Source organism: Rhodnius prolixus, unplaced genomic scaffold, assembly GCF_049639745.1.
Source record: "Rhodnius prolixus isolate KJV_2025 unplaced genomic scaffold, Rpr scaffold_5, whole genome shotgun sequence".
Classification (NCBI taxonomy): domain Eukaryota; kingdom Metazoa; phylum Arthropoda; class Insecta; order Hemiptera; family Reduviidae; genus Rhodnius; species Rhodnius prolixus.
This window is the reverse complement of record NW_027411624.1, coordinates 43,045,159-43,060,893: the sequence shown is the minus strand read 5'-3', so window position 1 is coordinate 43,060,893 and position 15,735 is coordinate 43,045,159. Positions and strand designations below refer to the sequence as shown.

General features: G+C 32.7%; 2 protein-coding genes across 6 annotated transcripts in view; one reads left to right on the top strand and one right to left on the bottom strand.

Annotated features, from left to right (window-relative positions):
• The window catches only part of LOC141457848 (cathepsin B-like), a 45,917-nt gene that overhangs the window by 977 nt on the left and 29,205 nt on the right, over positions 1–15,735 (top strand). The window lies entirely within an intron of this gene.
• Positions 1–15,735, bottom strand: part of LOC141457847 (malate dehydrogenase, mitochondrial-like) — a 35,788-nt gene that overhangs the window by 6,765 nt on the left and 13,288 nt on the right. For 2 of the 5 annotated variants that reach the window (XM_074135148.1, XM_074135150.1), the window contains 5 exons: positions 12,864–12,956; positions 9,331–9,408; positions 8,723–8,814; positions 4,554–4,688; positions 2,419–2,504 (listed from right to left, as the gene is read on the bottom strand). Coding sequence is in view for 1 of the 5 variants with exons in the window: in XM_074135147.1 (XP_073991248.1) it covers positions 2,419–2,521 (103 nt within the window). In the remaining 4 variants the exon portion in view is untranslated. Of the gene's footprint in view, positions 1–2,418; positions 2,634–4,553; positions 4,689–8,722; positions 8,815–9,330; positions 9,409–12,863; positions 12,957–13,920; positions 14,229–15,735 lie in introns of those variants that run through there. The other 3 variants (XM_074135149.1, XM_074135151.1, XM_074135147.1) reach the window with 3 other exon arrangements.

Sequence of the window (15,735 nt, the reverse complement as noted above, 5' to 3'; positions counted from 1 at the left end):
AACGTTGAGAGCAAGAAACGCGCTTGTCACAATCTGTGCAGTACAAAATGTCTCCATCACTTCGAAAAAAGTTCTGCTGGAAACTCGCGAAGATATTTAGCAACCAGTTGTTTGTTTGAGGCCGATGTTCGTGGCATTTCACCCAAAAAAGAATACACTAAGTGACCGAACGAAATGAATTGGACACTTCAACGAACAAGCTGAAAGAACAGACAACGTCAGACAACTTCAAAGAACTAACAAGTGCCCATCACTGTTTAGCAGCATTCTGTGTAAATTACAATAACCATTGTACCCACTGTGATTCACAGCCCTACAGTCTGTGGTTCACAGTTCCTGTCAACCATCTCCCAATTATGAAAATATGCCCAAAATGAAAAATATGTACATATTTTGATTAAATATGTAGAAATATTTATTTATTTTAATCAAATATGTATAAATATGCGATAACATCCAAATATGTGGAAATAAGTGAAATAAAAGAATACTCAAACGGCTTAAAGAGTGTCAGTATGAATACTTCTAGTTGAAAAACGTCTGTAAATTGCCTAGAAAAAAATATGTAAATACATACGAATCCGTTCGCTAGTTATATCAGAACACTTGAAGAGAGCTTAATTTCATACGTCCTGAAGAATCGCACGAAAATAAAGTTTACTTGGTTAAAATGTTCCAATAAACATCTTTAACTGTGGGTATACTAAGATTTAAAAAAAAGAAAGAAAAGAAATCAATTGAAATCATTTTGTAAAATTCTCTAAAAATTGAAAATATATTTGGGGAAAAAAGGCTGTTCTTGTTGGCAGAATTGAAAAAAGTGTTGGTTACATTAGCACCTAAATCAAATAAAATATTGGTAATTTTTAGTTTTTTTAAAATTTAGTGAATACAGATTTTAGAATGGTCTCATAGAGCAATTTGTAAAATACTTAACCAGTTACGCGCGTTAAGACGTGTATACACGTCAAACCAAGTCTCTTTTACGGTGCGTTCGACGTGTATACTCGTTGTGAAAAATACAAAATTGCCATTAACTATAAAAACTCGAAATTTTAATAAAATACAATATTTGGTTGGATGCTTCCTTTATCCTACCCAATAGAACTGCCGAGTATTTTATACGGAGTGGGTGGTGGGAGCCAGCCAAATGATAAGTAGTCGGTACATTTTTTGGTCTCCCTCATTAGAGATTGGGGAATTACGCACACAAATAGAAGCTCTCAACCCTTGTGCAATGCCCGTTTTTACCTCTTAGATAGAGGTTCAGACCTCAGTACGAGCATGATTTCATTTTGCACAGAATTCAAAAAGCTCTTTTCTTCCTTGTAAAAGCTCTCGTGCGTCCCTAGTTAACTAGGAGCAATGCATGACGTGAAGAAGCGGTGCAAGATTTTTGAATGAGCACAGAATGCTCTGGTAATCTCAAGCCCCAAAAATAGCAGAAAAAAAAGTGCTTGCAGTGATTATTACAAAGTTGTTAACTTTTGAGTTGTTTTGCCCTGCGTTCGACACGTGTATACACGTCATTGTCTGATTTTAATTCCGCACACTGTGAGCTTTTTTTTTTTTTTTTTTTTTTTAAAAAAAAACTAAATTAACTGATTAAGAGACTCAATGGGAATATTTTTGATAAAAATTCAAAACTGAAGATCTAACAAAATTTTCTTTTACGAACGCTCAAAAAATAAAAAATTAAATAAAATATGTTACTTTTAAGTTTTTACACGATTATAAGCAATCACATTAAAGGTATTAAAGCTGTTTCCCCCAACAATACGGGTACAACCTAAATAAATTTATCTAATGAAAATGATACATTATAGTAGAGATAAATATTACAACACTGTTACAGTTAGTAAACAAGGAACACTTTTTTAAAAAAAGATAAGTTATATTTACAAACACATCGTGTGGTCTTGCCAAGCCGCAAAGTGACCCGGTTTGTAAATAATTGTAGACCATGGATCTAAATTTAAATAAAAATTAAATAATGCCCTTGTTACAAGCAAAAGATTTTCTAATTTTTACTAGTTTTACACTTTTTAGTTGAACAGAGATGAGAGAAAAATCGATTTATTTCAGACTTCTAAAGGTTTTTATAAAACGTAAAGTTGATTGAAATGTGTTTTGTGTGTGTGTGGGAGGGGGCCTACTTTCAATAAAATCGTAACCTATAATAACCTTCAGAACCTCTATAAAAACAATTAGCATGAAACGAATTTTAAAACATAACCTAGTTCTTTTTCTGTGTAGACTGTTGAAGTAAGCTTAAAAAACAATTTTACACACTCTCATGAATTTCGAAGTGCCTCATAAAACTCGTAAAACCAATTGCTCCCCGGACTTTGAAAGATAATTCAATAAACCATAAGTTGATAACAATTTTGAAAACAGAATAGTCGAAACGGTACTCACCAGTGCATGCTGTTCTTGATGCTATCCTATTACCAAAGTTGAACGAAGCCAAACATACTGTACTTTTATTTCCTTGCAGCAACCTGCTGGCAAGTCCAAACATACTCTACTTTAAATCTTTTAGTTGTTAAGTGAAATACTTAATTAAAAAAAAAATTAGAATTTATAAACAATTTACTAGACATATGTATGTTCCCATGGTATCTTTTTTGTATGATGCATATAAAATTACGAATTTGAATTAAATTATTTTAATTTCAAGAAATTGTGAAGGCATTTATATTTGTTCAATAGATTTTTTTTTTAGTTTTTCCTGCAAAAGTACTAATAATGTGACATTTTCCATGTCGAAAATATAAAATTATTTTATTTAAGTTTTTCGTTTAGGTTAAAAATCATTTTTACTACGACTAACTAAGTAACAATTCCATTCATTCTATACCAGAAGACAAATTAAAGGGTGCCACAATAAATTCTCCTGAATCGCGGTGGCGTAAGCTTTCTGACGCAACTCTTGTAGAATCTTCAAGAGGCTAAAATCTAATTGTCACATTATTACATGGTTATAGTCGAAATAGAAGTTAAATAAAAGTTATTTATTTAACAAGTGTGGAAAGTAGTACTTTTCCTCACACGAGGCAGGGTTTGCACGCACGAGCGAGCGAAGTTATTAACTAAAAAAAAAAACTAAACAGGAATCACTAGAATCCATTTTAAATTTCTAAAAGGTAACACTATAACCTTTTTAACTGTTATAATTAAAAATATCGTATTTATTAAAATATTATTTTTATTTCTATATTCCTTTCAATTTTTATTTTATTTTTTTAATATTCGTTTTTTAATTATTTAGATAAAATAAATTTAAATAAGCTTATTAAAGTTTTACAGAAAATATTTAAGAACAAAACTTCTTATATCAAGGAAGCACAATAAAGTTTTTTCACTCACTAGTGAGAAAAGTGACACTCATGGGAATTTTTCCCCACTAGTGAGGTAAAGTTGGGCATTACACAGCTGATTTTAATTGAGTAATGAGAACATTCCTACATGGTTGCAGAAAAAATTAATAATCAAAGATTATGAATTCTTCCAAAGCCTAGAGTATAACACAATATTCTATAGTGTTCTATTTAGACTAAGAATAATCTAAGAATCTAGATTTTAAAAAGGATAGGTATATGTAAAGAAGCGTTTGGCCTCATTGTAAATAGGTGCATTAAAAGAAAGACATTAAATTAATAAAACGCGTAGCCGAGCCCAACTTTAGGCTTCAAAGGAATTTTAGGGCAGTCCATTCTATTTTAGGATCGCTCAAGAGTTTATCTTACTGAATCCGGAAGTAAACATGTTCACGCACTATTTCAGTGTACGAAAATATCTCTTTGCTTCACAAACACAAACTATTCTCTAGAATATTTAATTTAAAAAGGAGATTTAGTGTAGATGGCCACTCTTAAGACTATAAATTGACACAATTTTTTTTTTACATTTCAGACACGTAACTAATATTGAATTTAACTGAACAAAAACATGACCAGTTAGTTACACAACCAATCGCCACCTTACAACCCCAACTAATTTCGCCTATTTGTCGACTTTTTATTCTTTCTTTCTAGATTTTGAGCAATGGTATATTGGGTAGTAACTCTACTTTAATAACTGGTCTCTATTTTGGCAAATATTTCAGCGCGGATCATCCTTTGTACCAAGATTTACTTGGTAGGTTATTATTAAAAGGATTCGGTCTATCTAGTTTTTTAATACTTATCAGCAGTTGGCTTTTAGTGATCGGGCACCCAATAGAACCGTATGAAGAGGTAGGGGGTTAGACCAGGCTCAATTACAGGCCCACATATCACATAACTTCCACCATCAAGACTTTCAAGCTAATTTTTCTTATCAAAAATGTACTCTAGAATTTTTTCACTATTTTTTCCTCCATAGAGGAATTTAGTGTGAAGGGACCAGTAATTGACATCTTAAGAAAAAAATTTGATTTCGTTTAGAATATTTTCTGCTATTTTGGCTCCAGGTGTAGGTTGTACAATGTATTATGTATTACTAATAGTTAAATAGCAGTAAATTCGATCTTAATTTCTACAAAAATATATACATTTATAATACTTGTTTACCTCTAAAATTGTACCCAATTTCAGCTTTCTAGCTGTATTTCTGAAGCAATAAATAAGGTGATAAAGTATTGGATGAGTTTTACAATTTCTTTTATATTTCGAACTGTTGTACCTCCTGTCCTAATGGCGTCATCTCTGCGAAAATATGTCCATTAATAGTAATCATTTAACACCACAATTGTGCATAATTCCAGTGTTCTATCTCTATTTTTGAAGGAGTTATAAGGTGATAACTTTTGGGAGCTTTACTTTTCCTTCATATTTCGAATTGCTGTACCTCCTACTCTATTGGTGCAAACGAGAGCCGGCCCTCAGGCTTATGACGTATTAAAACTGTCCGGTAGGACAGTTGTATAAGGGTTGATCGTCAAAAACTGCACGAAAAAGCGTAACGTTGAAAAACACCCAACTTTGACAATTTTTTTCTCTTTTTCTATAAAAGATAAAATTCCCAAATTTTCTTTAAAATAAAGGGCAAACCCTCCTTTATAACTGTAATTTTTTTGCAACAACCCAGATCTAATAGGTTTCGAGAAAAAAGTTGCCAAAAATGAGCAAAAACCGCTTTTTCAAAAAATGTTCTTGTTCTTGTTGTTCTTGTTGTTCTTGTTGTTACCTTTTTTGTAAACAACGTAGCGCCTAAACGCGCAAACCGATTTTCATGAATGAGGTGTCATTCGATTCGGAATTTTATGTAGATGTGCCTTTTGGGGGTCTCGACGCTGTACATTAAACAAGAGAGGAGTTAGCCCCCTTAATGTAAGGCCCCCTCCAAAATTATTATTACTAATTACTCTGTAAATCTTGGCACGATTTTGATAAAATTTGGTAGGATGATAGGGTTAGGGCTCCCCTACGTAACATTAAAGCGGCGATCAGCTCTTACACTTGTTGAGGGGAAGTATAGCAATCGTTGCAAATTATCGACACGTGAACCGATTTTCATGAATGAAGTGTCATTCGAATCGAAATTTTGTACAGATTTGCACTTTAAAAGTCTCGACGCCGTGCCTCATAAGGAGGGGAGTTTGCCCCACCCAAATAAGGCCCTTTCTAAAACTATTATTACCAATATTTCTATAACGCTAAATCCGATTTTGATAAAATTCAGCTCGAATAAGTGGTTAAAGCTCCTCTACGTTGCTGATGCTCTTGCACCTACTAAGAGGAAGTACTGCAATCGTTTAAATTATCAATGAATGAACCGATTTAAATCAATGAATTGTCGTTCGATTAAAAAATCTTTGCCTCTTTGCCTTTTAGGGAGAAGTACTGCAATCGTAGTTTATTTTTCTTACTCCTCTTAAAAGGAAGTACTGAAATCGCAGTTTAATTTTGCTATTTACGTACAAATACCTTCCTATGTTATTCAAAACGCTTTTTCAAAAAAATTGTTATTGAGGATGGTTTGGGGGAACGCAACTATAATCATTCTTTAAAAAGATCTCTCCAGTGGTAGTTACGGTTCCTACTTAGCACCTTATCAGATTATAATGATAGAATTGCTTATTCCAAATTTTAAAAAAATCTGTAAAGAAGATATGTAACTTTGTAAAATAGACAAAAAGGAAAATCTATCCAAAAGGTACAAAAATCTCCTTAACAAAAACTTACAGTTTCAAATGTTAAGTATAAGGGTTGATTAAACGCCAAAAGGTACACAAATCAGCGTGTACCCAACATTTCATTAATACTTCATTAATAGTCAAGTAATTCTACTGCATTAATTTTCATTAATAAGTTATTTTTTAGAATTTATTAGATGTCACAGACCCTTATGCTGGCCACTTCATTTATAATATTTTTTGTTATAATTATGATAAATCACATATATATGTACATGCATGTTAAAGTAGAACAAGACAAAGTTAGAGTAGGCTACTGTCTTGAATTCGTCTTACCGAAATATTCGTGAGCACAAATAACAAACAGTTAATAACAAGTAGATTATTCAACAACAATTATTGATTTCTCAATTGTAATTTAATTTAGTCCCCCTAATTTTACTTATAGTAAAATGCTGGAATAATTAGCTGTCCTAAAAATATGTATATCTACATATATATGAACAAGCATGTTAAAGTAGAAAAATACAAAGTTAGAGTAGGCTACTGTCTTTAATTCGTCTTACCGATATTACATATATACAACATTGTGGGATGAATACCTAGATTGAGAATGTAATTGAAGAAAACTATATTATTTGCGATAAAGCCAGATAATTATTATCTATTATTATAAACGTTTGACTACTTCATAAAATAACAATTGCTTTAATCAAAGAATGAACTTAAACCGACGATTTTTATTTAAAAATAAAAATAAATAAATGAAATAAACAAAATCATTGATGTAAGTTTTTTATAAAAAAAAAGTTTTGAATTTTTTAGCCTCATAATTTTTTTTATTTTTTGTAACGTTTTTCTTTTTAACCTGTAATTAATAGTTTGATTATTATAAATAACTAGATATTACAGTCAATCTACAGTGCTACTTGAACATATTATATTTTGTAGACGAAAATGGCCAGCATAAGGGTCTGTGACATCTAATAAATTCTAAAAAATAACTTATTAATGAAAATTAATGCAGTAGAATTACTTGACTATTAATGAAGTATTAATGAAATGTTGGGTACACGCTGATTTGTGTACCTTTTGGCGTTTAATCAACCCTTATACTTAACATTTGAAACTGTAAGTTTTTGTTAAGGAGATTTTCAAGTTTGGTTGGCCACATATGGTCCAAGTTTTAGCCAATTCATTTAAATCAAGTTAATATTACGAAGATATCAGAATACCATAAAATTGATTAAAATGGTACTAGAAGAAAAGAGTCTCTGTTTAAGGCATAAGGGAACTTTTCTGTAATGGATTGCGCAAATATTACTTAAATATGGCCAAGTTAAGAGGTTCTTAAAACGGATACTTGCGGGGAGGACTCAAAGAAGTTTAAAAAGAAATGAAAGAAGATAAATGGTTAGTCTTCCGTTTCAAGTTTTTATAGCATAACAGAAGTTTTGGTATCGAGCGACTGGCAAACAGGCGCCTTACAGTCCTAATTATTCAGCAACGTTGTCGGCCAATAATCTGTGCCACATTTATTGAATTGTCTCAAATAGATAATTATGGAGTGTTTTTTTAAAAGTTACATCAGCAAAAAGATAAACTGAACGTTATTGAGGAATAAAATAAAATAATAACAAAAGATGAATTTTAAGTTGACACGATAATATCCCAAAAATTATCACGATTATTTAGATAATAAAATTTATCATTTATTGATTTTTGAGTATGTGTTTTGTTTTTAAGTGATGTTCTTTGATTAAAACCAAAAAAAAAACAAGTGTTTTCGTTATCTCCTTCTGGAATTTGTTTTTAATTAAAATAAGAATATCGCAATAGTTGTTAGTCAACAGGTATGGAAGTTAATTGCCTATTATCAGAGTGCACAATCGAATATATGAGATGCTGTACCGTATGTCTACAATTTTCTGCAATCTCTAATGGACAGAATCTAATTAATTATACTCACGCAATTTTTCTTACTAGAAATACTTTTACTTAAATATATATTATTTTCGAATTTTTAAACATTTATTTTATTTATTTATGTCCATTGTAGCACACTTGATTAGTGTATCACTGACCGGTTTAGGACATTGGTCGGCAACCTATTTCAAGTCGAGAGCCATTTTTCCTTAAATAATTTTTATAAATCTTACCAAGAGCCGCAAGGTTGATAGTGTAAAGAACTGTGTAGATCATTTGTATTCACAACTTATTATTTTATGATATTCAATAACATTTAAATGTTTTATATATTTATTTTCACATATTGCAAAGTAAATAAACAAATAAATAATAACTAAACCTGTGTTTGAATGAAAATGGCGGCAGTCCTATATATTACGTACTGTATTTTAATATAATTCTATTCAATTTCAAACTAAATCTCAATTTAAAATTCTTTTTGGAAAAATATCTTTACTTTAATAAATGTAATTTTCATTTGTTCCAATAAAATTGAAATATACGATATATTTAAGACAGGCTGAAGAGCCACAAAATTTGGATAAAAGAGCCACGGGTTGCCGACCCCTTTAGGACTTTCATCGATTATTAGAGGTCGATTACTCTTTCCCTGTTAAAACTCGGAACTATACTCACGATCATAATGCTTCCTTCCACTTAAGGGCAAGGTCAAATGGAACCACAAATCCTATTCAACAAGCAACAGCAACAACCTTGAATTTGCTTGACTGAAAATGAGAAAACAACATTAAAAAAAAAAAAAATAAACAAACAAATCTGCAGTCTAATTCAGTACCAGCTGTGACTAGAATTTGTTTAAATAAAATATGGAGAAGTTGAAGACCTTGAGACCGGGGGGAGGCCCGGAAGAACATTATAAGAAACTATAGGAAGGACAAAACAGTTGTCAAATCTTCATGCACCACTTTCACCTTCAACTGGTTACCCTGAATATCATCAATAAGTTCAACAATCGATTTAAATCGATATCGATCTCTAAATGGAACTTAATGTCTAAGGTACAGGTAACAAAGATTTCATCGATTATTAGAGGTCGATTATACTGTTTGATGTAGAGTTTTCGACTTCAATGCATTTCAAGAAGAGTTTTTTTTTTTTCAGTTTCTTCAACAGATTTCTCTTTATGGACGACAGGTGGACTAGCTACCTCCTCAGATCAAGTACATTGTTAATAGACATCAGGCAACAAGAAACAAAAGGGCAGCCAAATGAACTGGTGGTACCTGGGAACTCTTAAAGCTCGGCCCTCTTGATTACATTGAGTGCTCAAATATCCCTTCCATCTGATTTGGCTAGGAATGCTGAAACAATAAAAATAAAGCTTCATTAAAAAAACAAACAAACATTGGAATCGAAGGAGCTAATCTACGAGGGTCGTTTGAAAAGTCCGTGCAAAAATAAAAACTACTTAATTTCTTGGGGTAAACCTTTTTTATTTTTCAACATAGTCTCCTTTTAGGCTTATACACTTCGTCCAACGCTGCTCTAGTTTGTTGATCCCTTCCGAATAATAGGATTTGTCCAAGTCTGAAAAATAGCCATTCGTTTCTGCAATCACCTCCTCGTTTGAATAAAATCTTTTTCCCGCCAGCCATTTCTTCATATTGGGGAACAAATAGTAGTCCAAGGGAGCCAAGTCTGGAGTATAGGGGGGATGTGAAACGAGTTGGAACCCTATTTCCATTAATTTTGCGACCACAACTGCTGAGGTGTGAGCTGGTGCGTTGTCGTGATGGAAAAGGACTTTTTTGTGGGCCAATCGTGGGCGTTTTTCTTGCAGCTCGGTTTTCAAACGGTCCAATAACGATGAATAATATGCACCTGTAATAGTTTTACCCTTTTCCAGATAGTCGATGAGGATTATTCCTTGCGAATCCCAAAAGACAGTCGCCATAATCTTTCCGGCCGAAGGAATGGTCTTCGCCTTTTTTGGCGCAGATTCCCCCTTGGTAACCCATTGTTTAGATTGTTCTTTGGTCTCAGGAGTGTAGTGATGTATCCATGTTTCATCCACAGTGACGAAACGACGCTTAAAGTCCTGCGGATTCTTCTGGAACAGCTGCAAACCGTCGTTGCAACACTTCACACGATTTCGTTTTTGGTCAAGCGTGAGCAATCGCGGCACCCATCTTGCGGATAGCTTTGTCATGTCCAAATGTTGATGCAAGATATTATGTACCGTTCATTCGAGATGCCCACAGCACTAGCAATCTCAAGCACCTTCACTCTTCTGTCATCCATCACCATATCATGGATTTTATCAATGATTTCTGGAGTAGTAACCTCAACAGGGCGCCCAGAACGTTCAGCGTCACTTGTGCCCATATGGCCACTCTGAAAATTTTGAAACCACTTATAAACTGTTCTAATCGAAGGTGCAGAGTCACCATAATGTTTATCAAGCTTCTCTTTAGTCTCCTGAGGCGTTTTGCCTTTCATAAAGTAATGTTTAATCAACACATGAAATTCTTTTTCGTCCATTTTTTGAAAATCACTCGACTTCCTCGATTCAAACGAATGCCAAACACAAAGAAATAGACCGATCTGACTGAAACTTGGTGTGTGTTCTTCCAAGAGATGCTACTAACTAAACATAACCTCGATATGCGCCAGTAGTGCTATCTCTCTGTCTTTGCATGGACTTTTCAAACGACCCTCGTACAACTACTGCAACCTATCTAGTTACTGTTAAATCTCCTACCTCGTTAATGAGCCACTTTAATTTGAAAATAAAAAATACGCGACAGTGGTTGTGTTTAATTAAACTCTTAAGATAAATTTTGCCGGAAGTCTGAGCACATTTATTGCGATAGAGGTAGAGTTGGTGCCCAAATGGCTTCAATCCAAACATCTACGTTGCTAAAACTGAGCAATGTAAAAGATTGCGCAGTATCTATCAACATTAACTACGATGAAAAACTCTATTAATTTTTTTATCGCCCACTAATTCTTAGAAAAATAGATAAGATTATAATATTATAAATAAATAATTTCGCTTTATTAGATACAATTCATAGAATTTGACCAAACATCTAATTTATTCATCACTGAATCAGTTTTATTGGATTTTCACGAAAAACCTTCTATATTTTCTTTAAGCTTGGTATACTTATGGCACAAAAAAAAAAAAATCCTTTAAAAAAGTAGAATATGGGCTCGAAATACGAGGTCTGTAAATTAAGTAATGAGACTGATTTTTTAAAAAAAAATTTATTCAAAAAGAATTACAATTCTATATTGTCACCTTCAAAATAACTTCCTTCTGAAGCCACACAGCGCTGTGGAGACGTTTCTTCCACTCCTCATAGCAGTGCTCGAACTCCGATACTGGAATAGCCTTCAGCTGGTCGGTTACAGCCGTTTGAATGTTTTCTGACTGTCCCAAAATAAGTTCCCTTGAGGTGATTTTTCAACTTCGGGAAGAGAAAAAGGTCACAAGGACTCAAGTCAGGCGAATAAGGAGGCTATGAGGAGCCACAGGAATGTTTTTACTGGCCAAAAACTCTGGTTTATTGAAATTGCTGTGTGACAAGGAGCATTATCGTGGATGCAACACCCACTTGTTCTTGATGTTTGGGTCTCACACGAATGACCCTTTTTTTGAAGTTTTTCAAGAACCTCTCGGTAAAAGTGTTTTGATTGACCGTTTGACCTTGAGGTAGAAACTCTTTGTGGACGATTCTGTGGATATCGAAAAAACAAATCAGCATCCATGCATCTTCGACTTCGCCATCCTAGCTTTTTTGGGCTTTGGAGAGGTTGAAGTGTGCTACTCTCCATGCTCTGGCGCTTGGTTTCTGGGTCGTACTCAAACACCCAAGACTCGTCACCAGTAATGGACACGTTCCAGAAAATGGGGGTCATTTTCAATTGAATCACTCATTTTTGGACAGTCGAAAACATTCAAACGGCTGAAGGCTATTCCAGTATCGGTGTTCGAGCACTGCTATGAGGGATGGAAGAAACGTCTCTAGCGTTGTGTGGGTTCAGAAGGAAGTTATTTTGAAGATGACAATATAGAATTGTAATTCTTTTTGAATAAAATTTAAAAAAATCAGTCTCATTACTTAATTTACTGACCTCGTAGCTAAAATCCGTTTTTAGTGTAATATTCGGACTTATCACCAATAAATATTAATAAGGCTTAAATAGGTAACCCAAATTCTAAATTATAGGAAAATCAGCTGACTGAAAATGCATTTCACTGAATAGAATTTTCATTTTTTGCAATTTTTTCTTTTTCGAAAATTATTTCTTACATTTGAACATATAGTATAACGTTGAAATCAATTACTTTTAGTAGTACAAATTAAAAGTTCTAGAATATTTAATTACGTCATTTACGATGGTGAGAATTCAATCAGATATTTTTCTGATAACTATGACGTCTTGATTCGTCATAGTCATCTAGTTACTAGCCAAAAATATGTTTGGCAAGTTCCACTATAAATGCTAAGTTTATCTTGGTCTAATGCAACTACTGTCTGGGGCAGATACATAAGTGGGGGTGGAAAAAAACGCAAGTTAAACAGACTGCGTAATTGTGTAGGTAAATATTTACCCAAAAGATGATTGATATGGAATTTAGGTTTTTTGAGGTTATCGCAGAAGAGATCTACTTCAATTTTACATATTTCATTATATTTTCTTTGAAAGTAGAAAGTTGAAAGAAAATCTTAGAAGGCATTTTCGTGAAAAGCCATAATTCAGACTTCCAAAATACTCTTTCCCTGTTAAAACTCGGAACTATACTCACGATCATAATGCTTCCTTCCACTTAAGGGCAAGGTCAAAATGGAACCACAAATCCTATTCAACAAGCAACAGCAACAACCTTGAATTTGCTTGACTGAAAACGAGAAAACAACATTAAAAAAAAAAATAAACAAACAAATCTGCAGTCTAATTCAGTACCAGCTGTGACTAGAATTTGTTTAAATAAAATATGGAGAAGTTGAAGACCTTGAGACCGGGGGGAGGCCCGGAAGAACATTTTAAGAAACTATAGGAAGGACAAAACAGTTGTCAAATCTTCATGCACCACTTTCACCTTCAACTGGTTACCCTGAATATCATCAATAAGTTCAACAATCGATTTAAATCGATATCGATCTCTAAATGGAACTTAATGTCTAAGATACAGGTAACAAAGATTTCTTCTATTTTTTGTTGAAAGTAGAAGCAATCAGAAATTAAAGGTATCGATTTTTTTTTTTTTTTCAATTACTTACCATTCTCAAGAACTCGTTTATTGCCGTTAAACGTGCTGGCCGTTATGACCTTCGCGATTTCTTTGAATGTGATATTCAACAATCGTACCATATGTTTTAAAGTGAAACATTAATGCAAATTTGAAAATATACTTGACTTCAATTTAAACTAATATGTAGAATCTAGATAACAAAACTGCCCTGAAATGGCGACCCTTTGAGGAAACTTAATATTGAAATTTGCTAGAAAAATTGTACAAATACAATTTTTCGAATTTAAGACACAATCATAAAATACATTTTCTAAAAAATCTGAACTATAACGTAGTACTTTTTGTCTTTTCAATTCGGAATTTTAGTACCTCATTTAGCCCTTATTGGACATTACATTGTAAATCGTCCCTCCACCAGTACATATTTTACAAAGAGAGTTCAACTAAATGTATGAGAAACATGAGAAAGCTGTTAGAGAAAGGCGAGTTAGTTTTTCAGAAAAGTGTTTTATTTTTCATTTCATATTGTTTTCTAGTTGAGAACTCAATTTCAAAAATGTAAACTTATTTGCAAACTGGATAAGAAAAAAAACAAATAACGAGAACTTACTCACAAAAAGAAATTGCCAAAGCATAAAATATTGCTCAATAAGAAACGACGTTTATTTTAAGATCAAACTAAGCAATCCAACATCTGGTAACAATGTGTAAACAGCCAGCTGTCACATGTGAATTAACTAAAACAGCGATGAGGTAGTTTTACTTGCTATTTTTTTTATTTTTTTATTTAAGGCGCATCAACATCTTGGGTTATTAGCGCCCGTAGCTCTATTCAGTGTCCGGCCGGCCTCCGCACAGTGATCTCTCGTTACAAACAAAACACTGTCCATCACCGGACAGTGAGGCTATAAGAAGCTCCTAAAAAGAGAAAATCCATCTTAGAATACAATACGGTAACTGCATAGCTAAATGATGGACAACTTTTTTTAAACTAAGCTTGTCAAAATTTTGAAAAATGGCGTTATGGCACATTAAAAAATATACAATTTTTTTTTATATTTGCAACAATAGCAGAAAAAAAAGATTCATTAAATGACCAAAATCATGACCCAAAAATGTCAACCTAAAATATGTTCTCCATTTATAGATCTGTAAATAAAAGAACCATAGCTTATAACTGAGAAAAACAAAGTGTACAAGAGAACAAAATTTCATACGAATACGTTGTTCACAGTTGGAGCTACAAAACGGCCACAATTTCACAGAATTTCATGACCCAAAAAATTTTCAACCCTTTATATCTTCTACATTTATAGATCGGTGCACAAAAATACTATAGCTTATAAATGAGAAAAACAAAGTGTATAAGAGTACCAAATTTCATACGAATACGTTGTTCACAATTGGAGTTGTAGAACGGCCACAATTTTACAGAATTTCATGACCCAAAAAATTTTCAACCCTTTATATTTTCTACATTTATAGATCTGTGCACAAAAATACTATAGTTAATAAATGAGAAAAACAAAGTGTATAAGAGAACCAAATTTCATACGAATACGTTGTTCACAATTGGAGTTGTAGAACGGCCACAATTTTACAGAATTTCATGACCCAAAAAATTTTCAACCCTTTATATCTTCTAAATTTATAGATCTGTGCACAAAAATACTACAGTTTATTAATGAGAAAAACGAAGTGTATAAGAGAACCAAATTTCATACGAATACGTTGTTCACAATTGGAGTTGTAGAACGGCCACAATTTTACAGAATTTCATGACCCAAAAAATTTTCAACCCTTTATATCTTCTAAATTTATAGATCTGTGCACAAAAATACTATAGCTTATAAATGAGAAAAACAAAGTGTATAAGAGAAAAAAATTTCATACGAATACGTTGTTCACAGTGGGAGCTACAAAACGGCCACAATTTTACAGAATTTCATGACCCAAAAAATTTTCCACCCTTTATATTTTCTACATTTATAGATCTGTGCACAAAAATACTATAGTTCATAAATGAGAAAAACAAAGTGTATAAGAGAACCAAATTTCATACGAATACGTTGTTCACAATTGGAGTTGTAGAACGGCCACAATTTTACAGAATTTCATGACCCAAAAAATTTTCAACCTTTATCTACATAAAAAATCTTCTACATTTATAGATCTGTGCACAAAAATACTATAGTTTATTAATGAGAAAAACAAAGTGTATAAGAGAACAAAATTTCATACGAATACGTTGTTCACAGTGGGAGCTACAAAACGGCCACAATTTTACAGAATTTCATGATCCAAAACATTTTCAACCCTTTATATCTTCTACATTTATAGATCTGTGCACAAAAATACTATAGTTTATTAATGAGAAAAACAAAGTGTATAAGAGAACAAAATTTCATACGAATACGTTGTTCAC